The sequence below is a fragment of the Mya arenaria genome, chromosome 6, assembly GCF_026914265.1.
Source record: "Mya arenaria isolate MELC-2E11 chromosome 6, ASM2691426v1".
NCBI lineage: Eukaryota > Metazoa > Mollusca > Bivalvia > Myida > Myidae > Mya > Mya arenaria.
In genome coordinates, this window is record NC_069127.1 from 28,948,506 (window position 1) to 28,968,770 (window position 20,265).

A 20,265-nucleotide genomic window follows, 5' to 3' on the forward strand; every position below is an offset into this window, starting at 1 on the left:
CCTAATATCGTCCAAGTTTTCTTTTTATTTCAATTAGGAAGAAATAAAGTACTAACAATAATACTGTTAAAACCATAAACGTATATGTTTAGGGATAATATCCCACGAGCGGATCCAGGAGGTGTGTGTGTGGGGGTGGGGGCATGCACCCTAATATCGTCCAAGTTTTCTTTTTATTTTAATTAGGAAGAAATAAAGTACTAACAAGCGCCTAAATGTACCATTTTTCACTCGAAATGTATTGGGGGGGAATACTCGCAATCCCCGGCCGTCACTTTAAACCAACAAAATATAAGGTAAAGGTAATGATGGGGGGGAGCGCAAGTCAAAAGGCTACGCCCCTAAGTTACCCCCCCCCACACACACACTTCCCTCTCATGTCAAATTCTGGATCCGTCCCTTTATCCATACAGTGACTGATTACTTGAGTTGGGAACGAGAAACCATAGCGTTTGAAGTATTTAACCCCTATGTACTTGCACTTTGGTTGCCTGTTGACCCATATAATTTTGATATCATTTGTAAGGTTTTTATATGTAGAAATATAATGTGTGATTATTATACCGAAATTGATATTGTTTGGCCTTCGAACCAAACATGTTTATGTTCGATTTCAGCTGAAATAAAGAGCAAACATACAAAATGCAATGACTACAGTCGAAACCCGTTGGCTCGAAGTTATTTGACTCGAACTCCTCGTTGGCTCGAACTAGATGTAAAAGACCGATTTCTTTAAACTGAAGGTAAACAATCGCACTCGAATTTCCCGAGGCTCGAGGTATTTTCGCCGGTCCCTGGGAGTTCGAGCCAACCGCGTTTCGACTGTATATATAAACGGCGCTTTTTGCAATTTATTTTGCATATAAGTACTTAACTAGCAATACCCTTGTACATAATTCCACTATTGTATATAGTCACAAGGCCTCACAACTGAACACTTTGGTCGTTGGAGCCTTGACTTGTGGATAGGATATTATATTATTAACATTATGATGCAACACTTTTAAAGCATGCATAAGTAATTAAACAACAAATACATTATTCATTAACACATTCACTGACGGTCAAGGTCGCTTTGCAGAAAGATCTCTTAGAATCATACCAAATTTAATAATTTGCCTAACAAGTTTGTTTGTTCGGTGAGTTGGGAGATGCGAATTCAGCATCTGAAAACAAGGGTATTATTTGCTGAATGATTTCTCTATGTTTCAGTGAAAATATACGTGGAAGACATTATCAACAATGCAGTGAAGAAAGTCCAAGAGGAAGCCAATAAAGATTTGATGGGTAAGATTATAGTATAATATCAAGTAATACTAGCGGATCCGGTGGAGGGGCGCACCCGGCGACCCCCTTAAATTGTCCAAGTGTTAGTTCAATATAGGTGAAAAAGTTAATAAAATACACCCAAAATACACCATTTAGGACTAGAAATTGTAAAAATATTCTTGGGGGAATACCCCCAAGAATTCTTCCAACACATTAAAGCAAATAAAATTCATTTCTGAAGGAAGGACGCAAGTCAAAAGGTTACGCCCCTCAGTTACGCCACCCTAAAATGTCAAATCCAGGACCAGCCCCTGCAAATTGTGCCATACGTAAGAACATGGCTAAAAGTATCAAGTTATTTAACCATCTCTGACGGAGACCGTCATCTGTTGGTAGGAATATATGGGTAACATGAGATAGTTTCACAAATCTGACTGATACTGCAATCTGTGGAGAACAATTCGGGGCTGTATTGATCTTGGAGCTGTTATTTTAGTAACATAAATGTATTTTGACTTTCTTTATACAAAGTGTTAAATTAGCTGATATTAGCAATACTTTAATATAAGTAATATAAGTTTATGTTTTTGTTTTAGAAATTGACGGTGTCGGTAAAGTAACAAATACAAGGCAATGAAGTATTACAAAGCGGAACGAATATTACAGTGAAGCTGAATGGGGACAGTCCTATCAAATGGCCATGAAAAGCGAATAAACGCGTTGTGAAATGACTATTAGTGATGTGTAAAAGTACATCAAACATGAAATAAAACGTTTGTTAAGGTATCCGATGATTGGCAATAATGTTAAAAGATGATGCTTTGTGACCCGATGTTATTTGATATCATTCGAAAAGGTGTTGCTTGCTGTTTATATAAAATTACCGAGCATACATTACAGATAAAGTTATAGTTGATGTAACCTTCCTCCTTTATTTGAACTGAAATTGTAAGTGAACTGATCAAGTCGTCAATGTTTAAAGGTCAACAATTTTTCAAGGTCAAGGTCGAAATTGTTTTCAAGGTCAATATTGTTATCAAGGACAAAACAAATGTTATAAGTCGATACAGCGTGGTTTCAGTAGTTTAATTGTTATAATACACATGTACATATTATTTCCTCACACATTAAACCATTTACGATTTTACCAAAATAGTATGGTATCATTCTAGACAGCAAATTTTCACATCATTGTACATACTTTTAGGGGAATATTTCATGGTCTGTAAAATGCAGTATAACTGATTTTTTTTTATTACGAAATAAAGTATGGAAAATTATAAGGAGGGTTAAAATATGGAACTCTTCAATAAATGTTAAATATGCTCAAATATTGTATTTGAAGTCCACGATTTTGAAAAAAAGCGTCAATAACCTCATTTAGCAAAAGGCTGTAGCGTGATTGGTTAATTGACATTATCACGTGAGGGTACCAATGTATTCATAAAAGGTTAAAATATTCATCAGCTTATGTATGAGTCCTTGTGGGCGAGTTGATATGGTATCAGTTTTCTAATTATTTATTGACTGTACCGGCGAGGGTTTGCCCTCCACTACTGCCCAACACCAGTTTTTTTATACTTTAATTGTAAAAAAAAAATCTGCAATTTCGGTATCAAAGATAAAAATAATTATACAAAAAAGTGTTTTCAGATGCATTAACAGGAAAACTCATTTTTGGTCCAAAAACGTGAGTGAGTCCCTTTAAGTTGATAATGAATGTGAGAAAACTGTGACTTGTACATGTGATAGATTGTTTTGTTATTCTGTTAAACATGTTTATTGAAATTCCATGTAAACACTTTATAAATAGGACAAAATGTAGTAAGCTGATTAATTTAGATAAATACAATGTAGATGATGATAAAGAACACTGAAATTTGATTGATATGATGTTTAATCATGTGTGATAAAATTAAAAATCAGTTTTAACTTAAAATTACCGCTGAGCTATCAGTGTGACGTCTGTCAGCGACTATTGTCATATGTGACGTATATCCCCGTAGGACACAAGATCCGGGAAGGGAAGTAAGACCCACGTGCGTGTATTCAATTATTGATCGGGGAAGTTAAAACTCACGTGAGAGTATTCAATTATTCATCAAAGGAAATATACAGGTTTACACAAATATGGTGGACTGAAATAAGGAAGAAGTTCAAAATGGGTAAGTTTACTTTTTATACTAACATAATACATATTTTCTGTATTTTTAGAATAATTGGCTTTGAAGTAATCATTGAGTTGTGAAATAAGTAAAACATTAATGTATTTACTTGTAGATACTTTCTTGACCAAGTTATACCCATATAATCACGAGTACATTTAGGTAAAAAAATGTTGATTTCCGGGGTTCTAACATTTAATAATCTTGAAAGGGTATGATGGATTCAAGCCCTAGGCAAGGTAAAGGGGCTTAGACACTTGTTTTTGAAATTGTCATTTACATGTATACATTTGTATTATTATTTTCAAATCACTTCCTAGTGTTTGATGCAAATTTTCGAGCAGACAAAAATCTATGCAACTGTATGATACTTGTTAAAGCTGCACTCTCACAGATATACCGTTTTTACAACTTTTTTATTTTTTGTCTTGGAAAGAGCAAATTTTTGCGTGAACATCTTTAAACCAATGATATAAGATTGCTGACAAAAAATTAGATCGTAGTGTTTCATATTTCCGTTCGAAAATTAATGTTTTATGGCTTAAACCGTTACTTACGGTTTAAGAAAAATGCATAAAACATCATTTTTTTAACTTAAATATAAAAATCTGCGATCTAATTTTTTGTCAACAGTCTTATATAACTGGTTTCCATGGATTTTCGCAAAATTGGCTAGTTCCAAGACAAAAAATAAAAAAGTGGTCAAAACGTTCAATCTGTGAGAGTGCAGCTTTAAAATTCTGAAGTTAATATATCTCAATCCAGATTTCAAGACTTATCAAACTTTTGCGAAAATCCATGAAACTAGTATAAGACTGCTGACAAAAAATAAGATCGCAGATTTTTACATTTAAGTAAAAAAAAATGATGTTTTATGCATTTTTCTGAAATTGTTAGTAACGGTTTAAGTCATAAAACATTCATTTTCGAACGGAAGTATGAAAATCTACGATCTGATTTTTTCCAGCAATCCAATATCATTGGTTTTACAAAAAAAAGTTGTCAAAACGGTATATCTGTGAGAGTGCAGCTTTAAAACATTAATACGATATATTCCATTCATTATCTAAAAGGTGAGAAGAGCATTGACCGAGTGTTGTACGTTGTGCGCATGCTCGCGTTCTTGTTTCTGTTTGTGGGAATTGGATGCACCGGAAGTGGCGTCATGAACTTCAAGTACGCGATACCAAACTTACACTTCCCGTACTCAACGGCTTCCGGTATATGGACAGGGCTCATAGTAAGGTTCAAATGTTGTTGTTTTTATTAGATATACGTGAATATCAGGGAATTAAAGGGACTAGACACCAGACGGTCCCAAAATCAGCAAATACAGTTTTTCCTTAAAACAAGCATAGAGTTGTCAATACGAGATAGCATGAGGACGATAATACATTAATTGACATTGATTAGAATACTATTTTATCGCTGTCTTAGCTGAGTTAACCCGCTCACAAATAGCGCCTACTGGTTTCCCATTTTATAGTGTTTTCTATTAAGCCATTCGGAACACCTTGGCCATTTTTATCGAAAACAACCTCGGATGTATTTCGACGGTTTACATACTCAAAAAGTGGTACGTTTAAGTCCGCTGAAAGTAGATCGCATTTTATTTAGCAGTTAAACTTTATGACTTAATTAACTCTTGGGAATCTTAATTGTGTTTGCAATAATACACTTCACTGGCAATCAATTTAAACTTAGATCAATAAATGCAACTCTAAAACACTACATTTAATTAATAATTAAAAAATACGAACTACTTCAACTGATGTACCGGCATACATCCGAGGTTGTTTTCGATAAAAATGGCCAAGGAGTTCCGAATGCTATTAAGCATGTGAAGGTCCCGAGACTAGTACAGATACATATACCGAAGCTAATTTTAAATTCACTGTAATTTACGTGGTAGACAAACCTTGTAAATTTCGCATTGGAAAAATATGCAAAATCTGCGAAAGATATATGTGTCGTAAGCGATGTGATACATCATTAAGTAGTTTTAAAGATTAGTTTTAGTTTAAACATATTTATTTTACAACGATTGTGAAACAAGTTATTACAACATTATATTAATCACTCTCGTTGGCACGATTTTACGCGAGAGTGTGGTCTTGTGTTGTGGGGGAAACCTGAGAACCCGGAGAAAACCAACTTGTCCGGCTTGGTGACCACAAACCAAACTCACATGCGCCCAAGCCGGGAATCGAACCCGGGTCGCCTAGGTGAGAAGCGAGTGCGCTAACCTCTGCGCTAACCGGACAACCAAGATTCAATGCGTTGTACACAACGATATCAAATTTATGTAATTTTCAGACAATTTTCTGTTTTTTTCTTGCAATGGTATCATCTGGTGTCAAGTCCCTTTAATACGCTTAAGCATTTAAATGTATGTCAGATTATTTTATTTTGTTGTAAGGTCTCTAAAACTTTAGATAAAATTTGTAACATGCACAAATAGCACACACCAACAAAGTCCCATCAATTTCAGCTCTAGGGTTTTCTTCTTCGTTTACTTTATTTACAGTTAATTATACATAAATTATATCTATAGATATGTTTTTTCCGTATAAACAGACATTAGCCATTGGACTCGTGGGTCTGTGCCTATGCAAGAAGTTTGACGCAGCAGATCCTGCCGCAACACGTTGTCTGGTATGATGCTATAGGCTAATCTAAGACTATATCACAAACTTATCATCATATCAGAAGTAAAGTCGAAACAATCAACCATTCATGCCGTATGTATTAAACATATACTAGTAGTAAAACTTCAATACCGATACTATTTATTTTTTATTAATTTAGTCACATTTGTTCTTGCCCTCAGTGAGATCGTGAAATTAAACTCCAAGCCGATAGAAAGTGTTTATTTTTGGTCCACTGGGGCCATAAACAATAGGCATCTGGAGTGAATATTTTACACTTAGTGAGAATTTCGTATTTTTTGACATTAATTATTAAAAATATCCACTACTTTTCATCAGATTTATTCATATGCATATATTGTTTAGACCATTTTTTCATGCTTATTTTCGTAGTTTTAGTGTACAAACATTGTTCGTTTTCTTGGAAATCACAAGAGAAAAAAAACAATTTTTTACTTTAATAGTTGAAAATTGCTACTAAAACGCTTATTGAATACGGCCCCAGAACGGTTACTCGACGCCTATCTGCGTCCGTCTCCTCGACGAAATCGTCTAGAATGCCAAAAATCAATGCTTACTTTTTAGTGTTCAGCGTGAAATGTCTATCGAATGCCTATATGCTAGCCAGTGCGCATGTGCTGAAGACTTATGACGTTTTCTTCGTACTGAATCTTTCAATTGCTTTATTTTTCATTCAGGCAGTGGCCATGTACACGTTGGTGATCGCAGACATCACGTGCGGAATCCTGCACGTGTGCTACTCGGCCGTGGGATTGAACAAGTGCTTCGAAGAAGTCCGTACGGGTTACATGACGTGTAACCCCGAGGAGCGACCCCGCCTGATGCTGACGGAGGGGTTCAACCTGGCCTTCGGCTCCATTATCATACTCTTGTCAGTAGTGTTCACCGTATACCTGTCTGTCCGCGGGACGCTCCAGCGACTTACGGGCGCGACCTCAGGTCAGGGGGCGCCACACAGCACGTGCTGCTACGGCCACTGTAACGTCTACGTGAACAGTGTGGTTGTATCCTAGCGTAGTAGGAACTCACGAGATATTTTTCCGAGTACTTGACAGAATAATAGAGTGATATGTTATGAAAACCCTCGGTAGCCAGGGAACCAAGTGACCCTAGTGATTTATGTTGTTTTTGTTTGTTATTTATTGGATATGACTCTGTTCAAATGTGACTCATACTCTCCGTATTTATCCGTCATGCTGTTACAATTTATGAACTACAGATATATTTTGTATTCAATACAAAACGTACATGTATTGCATTCAATTTATGTTTATATTGTATATTTTATACTAAAACAAATAAAATCATGTTTATTTCATCATAAGCACCTTGAGTTACACCTCCTCTGGTTTTAGAGCGGAACGATGTTATTAAGTAGTAAAAAATAGTTCAATTGTACAAATATCAGGAGAAAGAGAAAATCGACCGAACGGCTGTTTAACAAAATGAATCAGGTATCCGATTGTTAAATCGTTCAAATATTAAATGAATAAATACATATATTATCAAATTTAAGACACTAAACATTAAAGTTTTCCGGGGCTGATATGAAATAGTTAAGTACTGTATATGTTTCATAATAGTTTCATACTGATACTTTTTTGATACATTCAGGAGTTTTAAATGCTGATAAAAACCCCCATAAAAGACGAAATTAACACATTTCAACACCAAAGACGCCTTTCCTCACATAGTGTCTGTCAATATCGTCTGGACGGTACGCGCAGACCTTCCGCCGCTCACAGATGGTCATGAAGGCGCCTCGTCCCCGCGGAGTCCCATGAAGGCGTGTAGAGCGTCGGCGACCCTGATGCAGTGGCGCGTACGGGCGGCCCCGGCAGCATGGTCACCAGTTTCCCGCACGGCCGCAACGAACTTTAGCCAATCCTCCATAAACAAACCTACAGTAGAGATATACGCAAGACTTCGGAACCATCACATGACTGACTGATACTTAACTGATTTGATAATGAAACAAACAACAAGGACTGTCACAGCTGCCAATTGGTTCTTTTTAGAAAGACAATCATTCGTTAAAATTAAGTAACAGTCGAACCCCTTTGGCTCGAACTCGAGAGTCTTAAATTCCTCGTTGTCTCGAACTAGATGTAAAGGACCGATTTCTTAAGCATTCCCGTAACTTTTCGACGCTTGAGGTGTTTTCGCCCGTTCTTGGGGGTTAAAGCCAACGGGGTCGACTGTAGTTCAGACTTTTTCCCAAAACTAGATCTATTGTGAAGACTGCTGAAAGCTGTGAATAACTCTCGAGTCCGTGTTTCCTAGGTAAAACCAGTACTGGTGTCCTCTTTGCGAGGCCAAATCCCATGAGAAAGTAGCCCTGACTGGGGATCACACCCATAACTTTTTGGTTAAGAGGGGAACACCAATACCTGGCAACTATCATTCTAAATGAAGTTGAATTTTTTTTATTCCCATCATAAAACGGCACAAATGACTGGTTGGCAGTGACTAGTGTGACAAAGACGGACAAATGCAACAATACAATATACTCACCCCAAACATTGTAATAAATGATAACTCTGTTTTAAATCATTGAAAAACTTGAGCACCATCGCTCTTCATTTTCACGGTCTTCAAAGGGGCATAACTCACTAGAAATTTTATCGAGAAATATTTAAGCCTGATTATGGAATAAACTACACATGTCATAGCACCACGAATAAAGTTAATGTCAATGTTTCAACGGTTTTACCGTAAAACCCAATATTCAAGTATGTGCCTAGTGTTGCCACCAACGACACCAATGAAATGTTAATATATCGAAGTTTTCCTTGAAAAGAAAATACAAGTAAAGCAATATGACTTAAGTTAAGCTCGAACAATGCACATACCTGGTTTTCTAGGAGCTTGAGAAGAAGGCGGTGTGGGTGGGGGCTTATCGGGTGTATCCTTGACAACGGTCCCATCCGCAATAACGAACTTTATCTCCTTGCTCCTAGCCGACTTCTCGCGAGTTCGCTTGATTGTGATCGTTATGTCTCTGCAAAAATGACAATGTGTCTGGTTGTTAAGGAAATAAAGAACAGCAAGAATACCGCAAGTGAATTTCAACGCTCGTCTGTTTTTCAGTCAATAAAGGGGAACTACTTTTCAATTGTTGGAGCCAAAGTTGGATATTGTCTGACGAAGTCAACGTCTTTGTTTCTTCGAAAAAAGGACAATCCAAAAACAACTTTATCAGTTTATTTCGTTAATAAATAAGGTTTCATCGATAGCAAAATAATTGACCAAGAATTTCAATTAAAAATAGAAATGTTTAAAAAAACAAACAAGCACACTGTGTTTGTCAATGTCCATATTCAGGTTCAACCAGCACAGTAACTCCACAGATTATTCATTTCAGGTATAAACGGACTGAAGCTGGTACCAATAACTGTGAACTCCAATCAGTCTGGTACATGTACGCAAAATAGAAATTATCAAATTCAGTAATAATTTTATTTTTTAAGGCTTCCTACTTGCACTTCTCGCATGAGAGTTTCGCCGTTGCTAGGAAACCATCATCGTTGACCTGAAGTTGACCTCCGGTTGCTGTGAGACTGCAGTTGCCTAGCAACACGTATATGGTTTGTAACAGGCTGACATTCGCACAAAAGGGGCCTCCAGACTTCTCAAAATCCTCTGTCCAACCATTATAGCTTCCTGAAATAAGAGTAAGCATTGCTTCCAACATATTACATAAAGAGGTCAAGAGCTTCGCAAGCGGGTGTCAACGCTCGTTCTGTTTCTCTACCCAATAAATATTTAGCAAGAGTTTTGGTACTTCCTACACGTCAATCGTAACAACTCGACCATCTCCGGCAAGCTTCGAGATAATTTCGTTGGGTAATCGCCGAGGTGTTTCAAATGTCGTATTATTTCCGAAGTCAACTCTGTTGTTTAATGACCGAGGTCTTCCGATTGCCGTTTTATTTCCGAGGTTAATAATGTTGGATAGTGGCCGAGGTGATCCGATTGGCTACACGTGTGCGCATAGTGAAAATCAATCCGCAATGCAGTGATCTCCCTTGACGAGCAAAGTAAGGGAAGTAACTGCTGCATAGAGTATGAGTGTACATGTATAGCTCGTAGTAAACCCATTCACAAAAATATACGATGTCATAAATCTCACGTAACCAGTAAAATGGATCTCGGCGGACGTGATAGGAAGCTCGATGGCCTGCAGACGTTCGTTCAGGAACCGGAAGGAGGGCGTCAACAGGGCGATGTTCTCCTCATGCAGAATCAAGCCTGCAGGAAAACAAATGATCCTCTTAATTGGTTGAAGCCACTGCTATGCACAAACCTTGAAAACAATTCGGTGCAACATAGGCCAAAAAAAGGTTTATTAGGTTTAAATCCTTTTCAAAAACGGGTAGGGTGGGTAGGCTTTTAAAAATAAATTATTTACGTTTCATTTTAGAACATTATTGTCATCATTGGAAAGTGGTGAGAAAAGTTATCTCCGGTATAAAGCTTTAAAGGTTTTAAACCACACATTAAAAATCAATAAATAATACTAATAATATACACTTGAAAGAACAGGGGCGTAGCCAGCGTTACGCACTTACGCACATGCGTAACATCAATTTGAAAAATGAAAAAAATGGCCAAACATGGAATCAAAGTCGAGGGCTAAGCTATGTTTTGACATCAGAATAAAACCTTAAAGGGAAGATCAGCTATAGAAAGCATTGTTTCTCTGTGCTAGATAGCTAACAGAGCCTTAAAATCATTTGGTAGCTACAGTCGTCGGCCTCCAATATATATAAATTCCGACAAATACAAATCAATGCTAAACATGTTAGTTACATGTTCCATTTTTCCGTGGGGAGCAGCCCCCCCCCCCCTTTAACCCCCTACGGTTACAGGGATTCCCCATCCCATAGCCTCTCACATTTGTGCGTAACATTCAGTACAGCCTGGCTACGCCCTTGAAGAAGCATATGATTTGTGAACTGTGTACAGATCAAAAGTATTAGCGAAAAGTATGCGCGTTTAAATTGGGGAGTTCGTGGCCACGTAGCTATTATTTGGGAAAAAACTAACTTTTTTAAAAGCTATACACAAATCATATGGGTTTTTTTTTTGCTTTGATCATTAAAGTCGAATGAGTAAAAGATAATGATCACCATTAAAAGCTTATTATCTTTACGTTTTGACAACTTTTTTTTATTTTTTGTCTTGGAACGAACATTTTTTTGGCGAAAATCAATGGAAACCAGTTATATAAGACTGCTGACAAAAATCAGATCGCAGATTTTTATATTTAAGTTAAAAAATAGATGTTTAATGCAATTTTCTTAAACCGTTAGTAACGGTTTAAGCCATAAAACAGTAATTTCCAATTGGAAATATGAAAATCTACGATCTAATTTTTTGTCAGCAATCTTATATCATTTGCTTGCAGACATTTACGCTCTTTCCAAGACAAAAAATAAAAAAAAGTTGTAAAAATGGTTTATCTGTGAGAGTGCAGCTTTAAGTTGTTTTCCTAATTTCAGTATCTCCCTGGTAATGTGAGATAAGTATTTGATAATTACTGTTCAAAAAACTTAATTTTCATTGACTTATAAGTTATTGAAAAATACATGATTTTTAAACTTAAAACATTAATATTTTTCGTTTAGTTTGACAATTAGAATGTTTGTAAATTCCTAAAACATGAGCTTGAAAACTGGGTACAACGTGAAAAAGTTCCTCTTATAAAATGCTACATTTTAAAGCTGCACTTTCACAGATATACCATTTTTACAACTTTTTTTATTTTTTGTCTTGGAAAGTGCATATTTTTGCATAAATATCTGCAAACCAATGATAAAAGATTGCTGACAAAAAATCAGATCGTACATTTTCATATTTCCGTTCGAAAATTAATGTTTTATGGCTTACTAATGGTTTAAAAAATATGCATAAAACATCAATTTTTGAACTTAAATATAAAAATCTGCAATCTAATGTTTTGTCAGCAGTCTTATATAACTGGTTTCCATGGATTTTCGCAAAAATTGGCTCGTTCCAAGACAAAAAATAAAAAAAAATGTCAAAACGTTCAATGTGTGAGAGTGCAGCTTTAATATACAATACAGTACATAAACATTACTTAGTTTCAAAATAAATACTTAGGAATCCGCCTATTTATTAGCATAGTGTTATTTTGCTAGACACTAAAAGTAAAACAAAAAAAACGAGCAAACCTTTTTGTTCGGCAAGGGTGTACAGCTCCTCGGTGACGCGGGCAGACGTAGCGACCGGAAACTCCACTAGCACGTGCTTCCCGTGCTCCAAGGCCCGTCTGCGATAACACAAAATGACAGGCAGCGGTAGATTAAAACATAATACAACTAATTTCCTTCTCGAAGTTGATTTTTTTTAGTTGTGTTATTTTAACGAATACAATTATAATATATTTAGATCTAATATAATTTCATATTTTTGTTCCATTTTCAATATTCAATCACAAGTTCACAACTCGAGAGGTACCGACGATTGAAATATTATCAACATTATCATGAACATTGAACAAATCATGATTTTCTTACAGTAGAAATGCTATTATTTCTACTTTTAATAGTTTTGAGATTGACCTTATAACACTTTCGTGGGCGTGAGGTTCCGTGCACAAAACGATGACGTCAACATCCGGCCTCGTAAGGGCCTCCTCTTCCGTGATTTGGTGTGCATCTGCTATCTCCAACGTCCGTCTAAAAGACAAGCTCTAAGCATTGAACTTTTATAGATACAAATGGAACAGAAAACACCTCAAAACAAGAGGGCCAAGATGGCCCTATATCGCTCACCTGAATAAACTTTAAAAAATCTGGACTTTTCTATAATAAATGGGCAATAACTCTCAGGTGACTACAATGCGATGGCTAGCCTGGAAGCCCGTATGCCACAAGTGAAACTAGACTATGTCTCATACTTTAAACAGGTGTATAAACACATGAAAAATATGTATTTGTTTAAAAAGTTACAAAGGGCCATAACTCTTACACTATTTAAGTTGGAGTGACATAATTTGTCACAAACCAGATGACCCATATTCGAACCTGAGCTAGAAATCAACGAAACAACCTTTCTGATAAATTTCCAGGATATTTGGGCTGAAAATGTTACCTCAAGACTGTTAACAACGTTTCTTTCCATATTTGGGCTCTGTGGCCTAGATTTTGACCCCAGATGACCCATATTCGAACCTGAGCTAGAAATCAACGAAACAACCTTTCTGATAAATTTCCAGGATATTTGGGCTGAAAATGTTACCTCAAGACTGTTAACAACGTTTTTTTTTCCATATTTGGGCTCTGTGGCCTAGATTTTGACCCCAGATAAACCATATTCGAACTTGAGCTAGAAATCATCGAAACGACCTTTCTGACATTTCCAGGATATTTGGGCTGAAAATGTTACCTCTAGAGTGTTAACAACGTTTTTCCATATTTGGGCTGTGGCCTAGTTTTTGACCCCAGATGACCAATATTCGAACTCGTGCTAGAAATCATCGAAACAAACTTTCTGACAAATTTCCAGGATATTTGGGCTGAAAATGTTACCTCTAGAGTGTTAACAAGGTTTTTCCATATTTGGGCTCTTTGACCTAGTTTCTGACCCCAGATGACCCATTTTCGAACTTGAGCTAGAAATAAACAAATACCTTTCTGGCAAATTTCTAGGATATTTGGGCTGAACATTTTATCTCTAGAGTGTTAACAAGGTTTGTCCATATTTGGGCTCTGTGACCTAGTTTTTCGTCCCAGATGACCCATATTCGAACTTGAGCTAGAAATCAACGAAACAATCTTTCTGATAAATTTCCAGGATATTTGAGCATAAAATGGTACCTCTAGAGGGTTAACAAGTTTTTTTTTTCCAAATTTGGGCTCGGTGACCTAGTTTTTGAGCACGGATGTCCCTTTTCGAACTTGAGCTAGAAATCAACGAAACAACCTTTCTGACAAATTTCCATGACATTTGGGCTGAAAATGTTACCTCTAGAGTGTAAACAAGGTTTTTCCATATTTGGACTCTGTGACCTAGTTTTTTACCCCAGATGACCCATATTCGAACTTGTGCTAGAAATAATCGAAACAACCTTTCTGACGATTTCCAGGATATTTGGGCTGAAAATGTTACCTCTAGAGTGTTAACAACGTTTTTCCATATTTAAGCTCTGTGACCTAGTTGTTGACCCCAGATGACCCACATTCGAACTTGAGCTAGAAATCATCGGAACGACCTTTCTGACAAATTTCCAGGATATTTGGACTGAAAAGGTAGCCACTAGAGTGTTAACAACGTTTTTCCATATTTGGGCTGTGGCCTAGGTTTTTCTATTTTTGGGTCATGTGACCTAGTTTTTCATCCCAGATGACCCATATTCGAACTTGCCCGAATAATTACTGGGACAAACATCCTGACCAAGTCTCGTGACAATTGAGGCAAAAATGTGATCACTAGAGTGTTAACAAACTAAGTGTGGACGGACGACGGACGACAGACGACGGACAGTCATCGATCCTAATAGCTCAACCTCAGCCTACGGCTAATGTGTGTTAATAAAAAAGAACAAACATATGTTGGGTTATAATCCAAATAATTATGTAATCCCCCCGACTTGCGTACCAGTACCCTTCCATCGTAGGCCAATATCATGCGTAACATTTTACGATTTTAAGACTCTGGATACCGATTATTGCGTAGTACGCTCTTGAGTACTACCTATAAATAAGTTAACTAATTTTGAGAAAATTTAATAATTATCAAGGGAGGGAACTCTTTCTTAGCACCGAATGTTTAATTGTCCGCCCTTCTTTATTTTGGCGCCTTTCTCACTTGTTCTCTAGTTTTAATCCGGTTCGGACGTGTGAACATTAGCACGTTATGGGTGGCAGGGCGGACGGTAAAGAGAGAACGGACACACAAGACTCGAGTTCTATGTCATCAAATTCCCTTTTATTCCCACCGACAAAAAACGACATTTCAAAAAAAATAGGATGAACGTACATGTATCGACAAATCTCCAGTTCGAGTTAGGAGCAAACCATATTTTTGAGATCAAATACAATGCAGAGGTGGTTCAAGGAATTGACGTGAGAGAAGGGAACTTAGGTGCGCAACCTTTTTACATGCGCACCTTCCGCTTAACCGAAAAGTATATGGATAACAATGTTTGCAAGGGGTTTAGGGGATATTTTGGGGTACTCCCCCAAGAAATTTGTAGCAATTTAAGTCCGAAATGGTGCATTTTGAGCGTATTTTATCACTTTTTTCTCCAATATTGACATATAAAGTAAACTTGTACGAGTTTTTTTTTTCTGAATCCGCTAGTGAAATGCATCATCATATAAAAATGGAACCGCAGCACATGTGACGCGTGCACGATCTCAACTTAATTAATAGAGGAGTGAACAAAAAACACATTTTAAAAGCGCACATGAATCATGATGTTATAGACCACATTTTGAAAGGGTGTCATTCAGTGCATCACGATTATCGAGAGGAACTTTATCAGTCTATTTGTAGCGTTCCAATCCAGGATATTGAATATGTAATTATATCCGTTGACATGTTTTGTACTATTGCTATATTAAATATGTTTAAAACAAATATAAGTATACGGCGATTGAATCTGATGATATATCAAAATCATTTGGAGGTCAAATACTGACAATATCATCGTTGCTTCTGTCCATTCACGTATACCAGAGCGATGCGTTAGATTTATCAATATCAAACCTCTGATCAGGGGCGGATCCAGGATTCGCCGTTAGAGGGGGCGTATATTAGTGGCGTACCCTTTTTACTTTTTCTCCCACAGAAACGAAATTTATTTGGATTAAAGTGTTAGCAGGGGGGGGGGGGGAGTGCTCCCCCTGAACATTTTAACAATTTCTAGTCCGAAATGGTGCATTTTGGGCGTATTTTATTAGTTTTTAGGGGGTGCACCCCCCCCCCCCCTGAATCCGCTAGTGCTGAAGAATGAGAATGTTTCTGTCAAGATGGTTCTAAAATTACTTTGAAAACAATTTCACATCACATCCTTGGTCTAAACTCATGTGATGAATTCGTACAACGCATGTCAGAATATTTAAATAAAATAACTGTGTACCTGGACACATATCCAATGAGGTTCCATTTTCGCTCCGGGAATGCGGTGTCTCCAAGGTCTCGGATCCGAACCCTTCCCGCGATCCCCACCCCGATAACCACCACGCCTAAAACATCGTCACTTGGCATAGCTTGTCCTATGGTTTCAAAAAAGTTAGTTGATAATATTTGGATTAAAATTGTCATGATCGCCGAAATGCCAGATTTAAAAAAAAATAATGGTAGCTTTGATTGATATACCGTACATGTTGAAGCTGCACTCTTACAGATATACCGTTTTGACGACTTTTTATTATTTTTTTTGTCCTTAAATGAGCCAATTTTTGCTTATATGCCTGTAAACCAGTGTTATAAGAAGCATGGCCAAAGATAAGATCGAAGTTTTTCAAATTTATGATCGCAAATTGATGTTTTATTGCTAAAGCGTTATTAATACTTAAAGAAAATTGAAATTTCAAACAATTGAGATCTGTTCTACGATGAGGTATCATATGTGGCTGAAATGAATGAAGACATTGATGGCCAAATAAACTGATTCTGATCCTTTTTTAATTTTAAGCTTTATTATATATTGCAATCATCGGGATCAACATCCTTGCATCTGAAACGTGAAACTCGGCTAACTATTGGCCATTCAATCGAACCCCGTTGGCTTGAAGTCACCGGGACCGGCGAAAATACCTCGAGCCTCGGGAAATTCGAACCAAGGGCCCATGGATTGTTTACTTCAGTACATCAGAAATCGGTCCTCAACATCGTGTTCGAACCAACGAGGAATTCGAGTCATGTGAGTTAGAGTCAACGGTGTTCGACTGTAGTTTATTATTTTCTTGACATGATCAAACTAAAGAGGTTTAATTTCTGTAATTATGTGACAAATTTCTTTTACAGATGCACTTATATCACGGTCTCGTATAACAGTCTCATCAGTCAAGCATTTCTACAAAATCCAATGTCTTAATAAGCAGTGGCGATTTCTAGGATTTGACGTTAGGGAAGGCGCACATAAGGGGCATGCGCCCTATTCCTCAGGAACCACACTGAAACTAGGCGGAAAATATGTCAAAGGAGTTTCTGGGTCCTTCCCCAAGAAAACAAAAGGCTAAGTAAAGCCTAAAGCCTAGAGCACTTTGGTGTAATTAATGCACAACTTTTCTACCATTTTGGTTATCAATGTTTATTTTGACCATTTTAACATGCCCTTATCACTTGCCGATTTTGGCGGGGGGGGGGGAGCTTTTTACACTTGTGGTCCTTTGTAATATATTTCGGCCAAGTGTATGGGCATCAGTGACGGGGGGTTAATCCTTAAACCATGATTGGATGAAGTATCATGAGACAACCTCGGAGGGATTGCAATGCCTTCTTAGTTAGTAGAGCTGCTGGCTGTTATCCTTATGTCACAGGTTTGAATCTGCCTAACGGGAGTCACTTTTTGTTGGCCTTGCATACACAAATAGAATATTGAATCTCTTACTTGTAAAATTGCATACAATCTAGCAAACTGCATAACCGGTAAAATGGGGGCCCGATCATGCTCTATGCGTGTCACATTGGTTCTGGATTACAATAAATCAACCCAAATGCAGGCTCAGAGCCGCGACTTGGAATATCATATTATATTATGAAATGATGACAGGTATTCGTGTGTTTATGGTATACCAGATACGGTCTTACATAATAATTATATAATCAAACTTTTATGTTAAAACACTTTTTGCTAGAAATATCTGATTAAATTGTCCCTTTATTTAATGTTTCCCACTGTAACGACAGATGTCGTTGCAATTAAGTGTTTACATAACAGAATCATGGTGCTCAAATCAATTGCAACGTGAACTTGTATATGTATGTATACATGTACATTTGTGAATGTCTTTGTAAACATACATGCAGATCTACTGTACAGTTATGCATGCAAAAAGCAAAGGCAAATTCTTTATCGATATGATACATATTATTAACGTTTAATAGCATATCGAGATGAGAAAAACCCCATAAATCGTTGTAAAATAGTACTTACACGACGTCCAAAGATACTGTGTGAGCACGTTTAACTTTACTATTTTAGGCTTTTCAGGCTTGACAACTATGAATCTAAAAATAAATTGGGAAACACCCCCCTACCTAACTCAAATCGAGGCTTGACGTCAACACGGAAATTGGGACACACCAACAATGTACATGACTAATTTCATTGCCGTGTTTTAAAATCGGTATTTTGTCACGATCTAAGGTCACACTCATGTGAATGGTCTGCTATTTGATATTTTCAACGTTTTTTGTAACTGCCTGTTTAATGCTGGATTATTTTTTGAATCTGTAGGATAAGAAATGGAATGTTTACCTTTTGAGCAGTGAAAGTGTCTTCGGTTTATCGACAAGGTGTGGCAGGTGTTTTCTCAGATACCTCATCCATCCAACTCTAGAAATTTACAATCCAGAAACATGCAGGATAACGTACTGCCTCTCTTCTTACTTATCACACAGGTATTTATTTATTTTCACTTGAAACTGCTTTATTTTTATTATTTTTAATAATAGTATTTTTATATAATTAGTTAATTTATTTTTGATGAATGTATTGAAAATTCAACAAAATTTAGTTTAACATGCACATAATAAAATTGACCACAGGCACGGCAGTGGACGCTATAAAACATGACAACAACTGTTAACATCGGTAATATACTTCTTATGATGATCGGGACAGGTACATGTACCTTACAGGTACATATACTGTACGAACAATTTACAATGACGAGATTTACTTAAGTTCAGGTATCTTATACCGGTACTCATTTATGTGAATTATATTGGTATAATTTCTAAGGGACTTTGATGTGTTACTGTTATAAAATGAAAGAATATATGGTATAAATTATACAGATTTTTTTTTTAAAATGTGCTTTGATGGTCTTAAAAAATGACAAAATAAGCTATTAGTCAGAATAAAGAACCAAAATACAAATTGCAATTATGTAGTCTGTAATGCATTTTCGGCAGTTAATTTTGCATATTAGTTATCAGCAAGACTTAATTGGTACTCATTAAAATGATACCAAAATTGTATGGGTCACTATACATCATAATTAAATGTCAACACCAATGGCTTGTTACAATTACTTATTTGTACACCTTAAATTATTTATTTTATTTGAAAGTATTGTCTCTTTATGCAGTGTTAACAAAGGTTTATACAATGATGGGAAAGTTATAAACCACATTGTCAGCATTTGATTCTCGTTGACAAAAATCAATTCATTTCATAAACACTTAAACAAATTTCAACGTTATATAATTTTATATGTGTATTGATTGCATTTACTTTTTTAAATTTGTTCTTAGATTGCATATAAAATGCCCTTTATTACTCTTAGCTTTATTCTGACAAGTCTGTGTCAGAATATGGGTAGCCTTAACTGTGAAAAAACACCTCCACCTTCTTTATAAAGTTGCATTTGTTATCATCTAATCAGTGTGTTTTTTTCTGACCAATATGGTACAATTTCAAATATAGCTCAAGCATACAATTACTTCGCAAAAGTGAAAATAAATGTTATGTTATAAATAATTATTATTTCTTAAATGAAATAAAAAATATATATTTCATTTAAGAAATAATAGAAATTTAAAACATAACATTTATTTTCACATTTTGGGCAAATAATATATGTTTGAGTATTCAGAAACAAAGTTCATCTTTTATCTTTTTCTGTCTATTTTTTTTTAAAGTATTCTTGTTTGTTGCCAGATTAAGTCGAAATGGCAAATATTCCCAATCAGAAAGGTCTCGACCCCATTCTCCAAATAGTTAAAAAGAAACACTGCTTGAACATCCACTGTTCTTGAATATTACTACTTACATGTATGCAAGAATGCAGCGAGTGTGATGGAAAGGCCGAAAGACAAATAATTAAATTTCATACAGCCTTTGAAATCAAGTTGTTAATTACTGTCATCTCAATTAATTAATTATAAATCCTGCAAGCGCGGTCATATTTGGCTAACCACAACCAAAGATAGAACAAAAGGCTATTTTGTTTCAATTA

The 20,265-nt window shown here is 36.3% G+C and overlaps 3 protein-coding genes across 4 annotated transcripts in view; 2 read left to right on the plus strand and 1 right to left on the minus strand.

The window, feature by feature from the left end:
- The first annotated feature begins 3,071 nt into the window (after nt 1–3,071).
- LOC128238360 (uncharacterized) lies at nt 3,072–7,427 on the plus strand. Its single transcript, XM_052954209.1, has 4 exons — nt 3,072–3,434; nt 4,508–4,674; nt 6,012–6,089; nt 6,781–7,427. The coding sequence occupies exons 1-4, from the start codon at nt 3,431–3,433 to the stop codon at nt 7,114–7,116; spliced, it is 585 nt and encodes a 194-aa protein (XP_052810169.1). The 5' UTR covers nt 3,072–3,430; the 3' UTR covers nt 7,117–7,427.
- LOC128238359 (biliverdin reductase A-like) lies at nt 7,401–18,623 on the minus strand. 2 transcript variants are annotated; one of them, XM_052954208.1, is made up of 8 exons: nt 18,561–18,623; nt 16,215–16,350; nt 12,691–12,807; nt 12,301–12,398; nt 10,241–10,354; nt 9,583–9,766; nt 8,956–9,104; nt 7,401–8,004 (listed from the first exon to the last, which is right to left on the minus strand). In XM_052954208.1, exons 2-8 carry the CDS (start codon nt 16,340–16,342, stop codon nt 7,853–7,855), a joined length of 942 nt encoding a protein of 313 aa, XP_052810168.1. In that variant the 5' UTR covers nt 16,343–16,350; nt 18,561–18,623; the 3' UTR covers nt 7,401–7,852. The 2 variants fall into 2 exon arrangements, with proteins under 2 accessions (XP_052810168.1, XP_052810167.1); XM_052954207.1 differs by lacking the exon at nt 18,561–18,623 and adding an exon at nt 18,237–18,272.
- LOC128238358 (tyrosine-protein phosphatase 10D-like) overlaps nt 18,393–20,265 on the plus strand; it is a 51,519-nt gene continuing 49,646 nt past the window's right edge. The window contains exon 1 of the mRNA XM_052954205.1: nt 18,393–18,703. Within this exon, the coding sequence (XP_052810165.1) occupies nt 18,662–18,703 (42 nt within the window). The 5' untranslated portion in view covers nt 18,393–18,661. The remainder of the gene's footprint in view (nt 18,704–20,265) is intronic.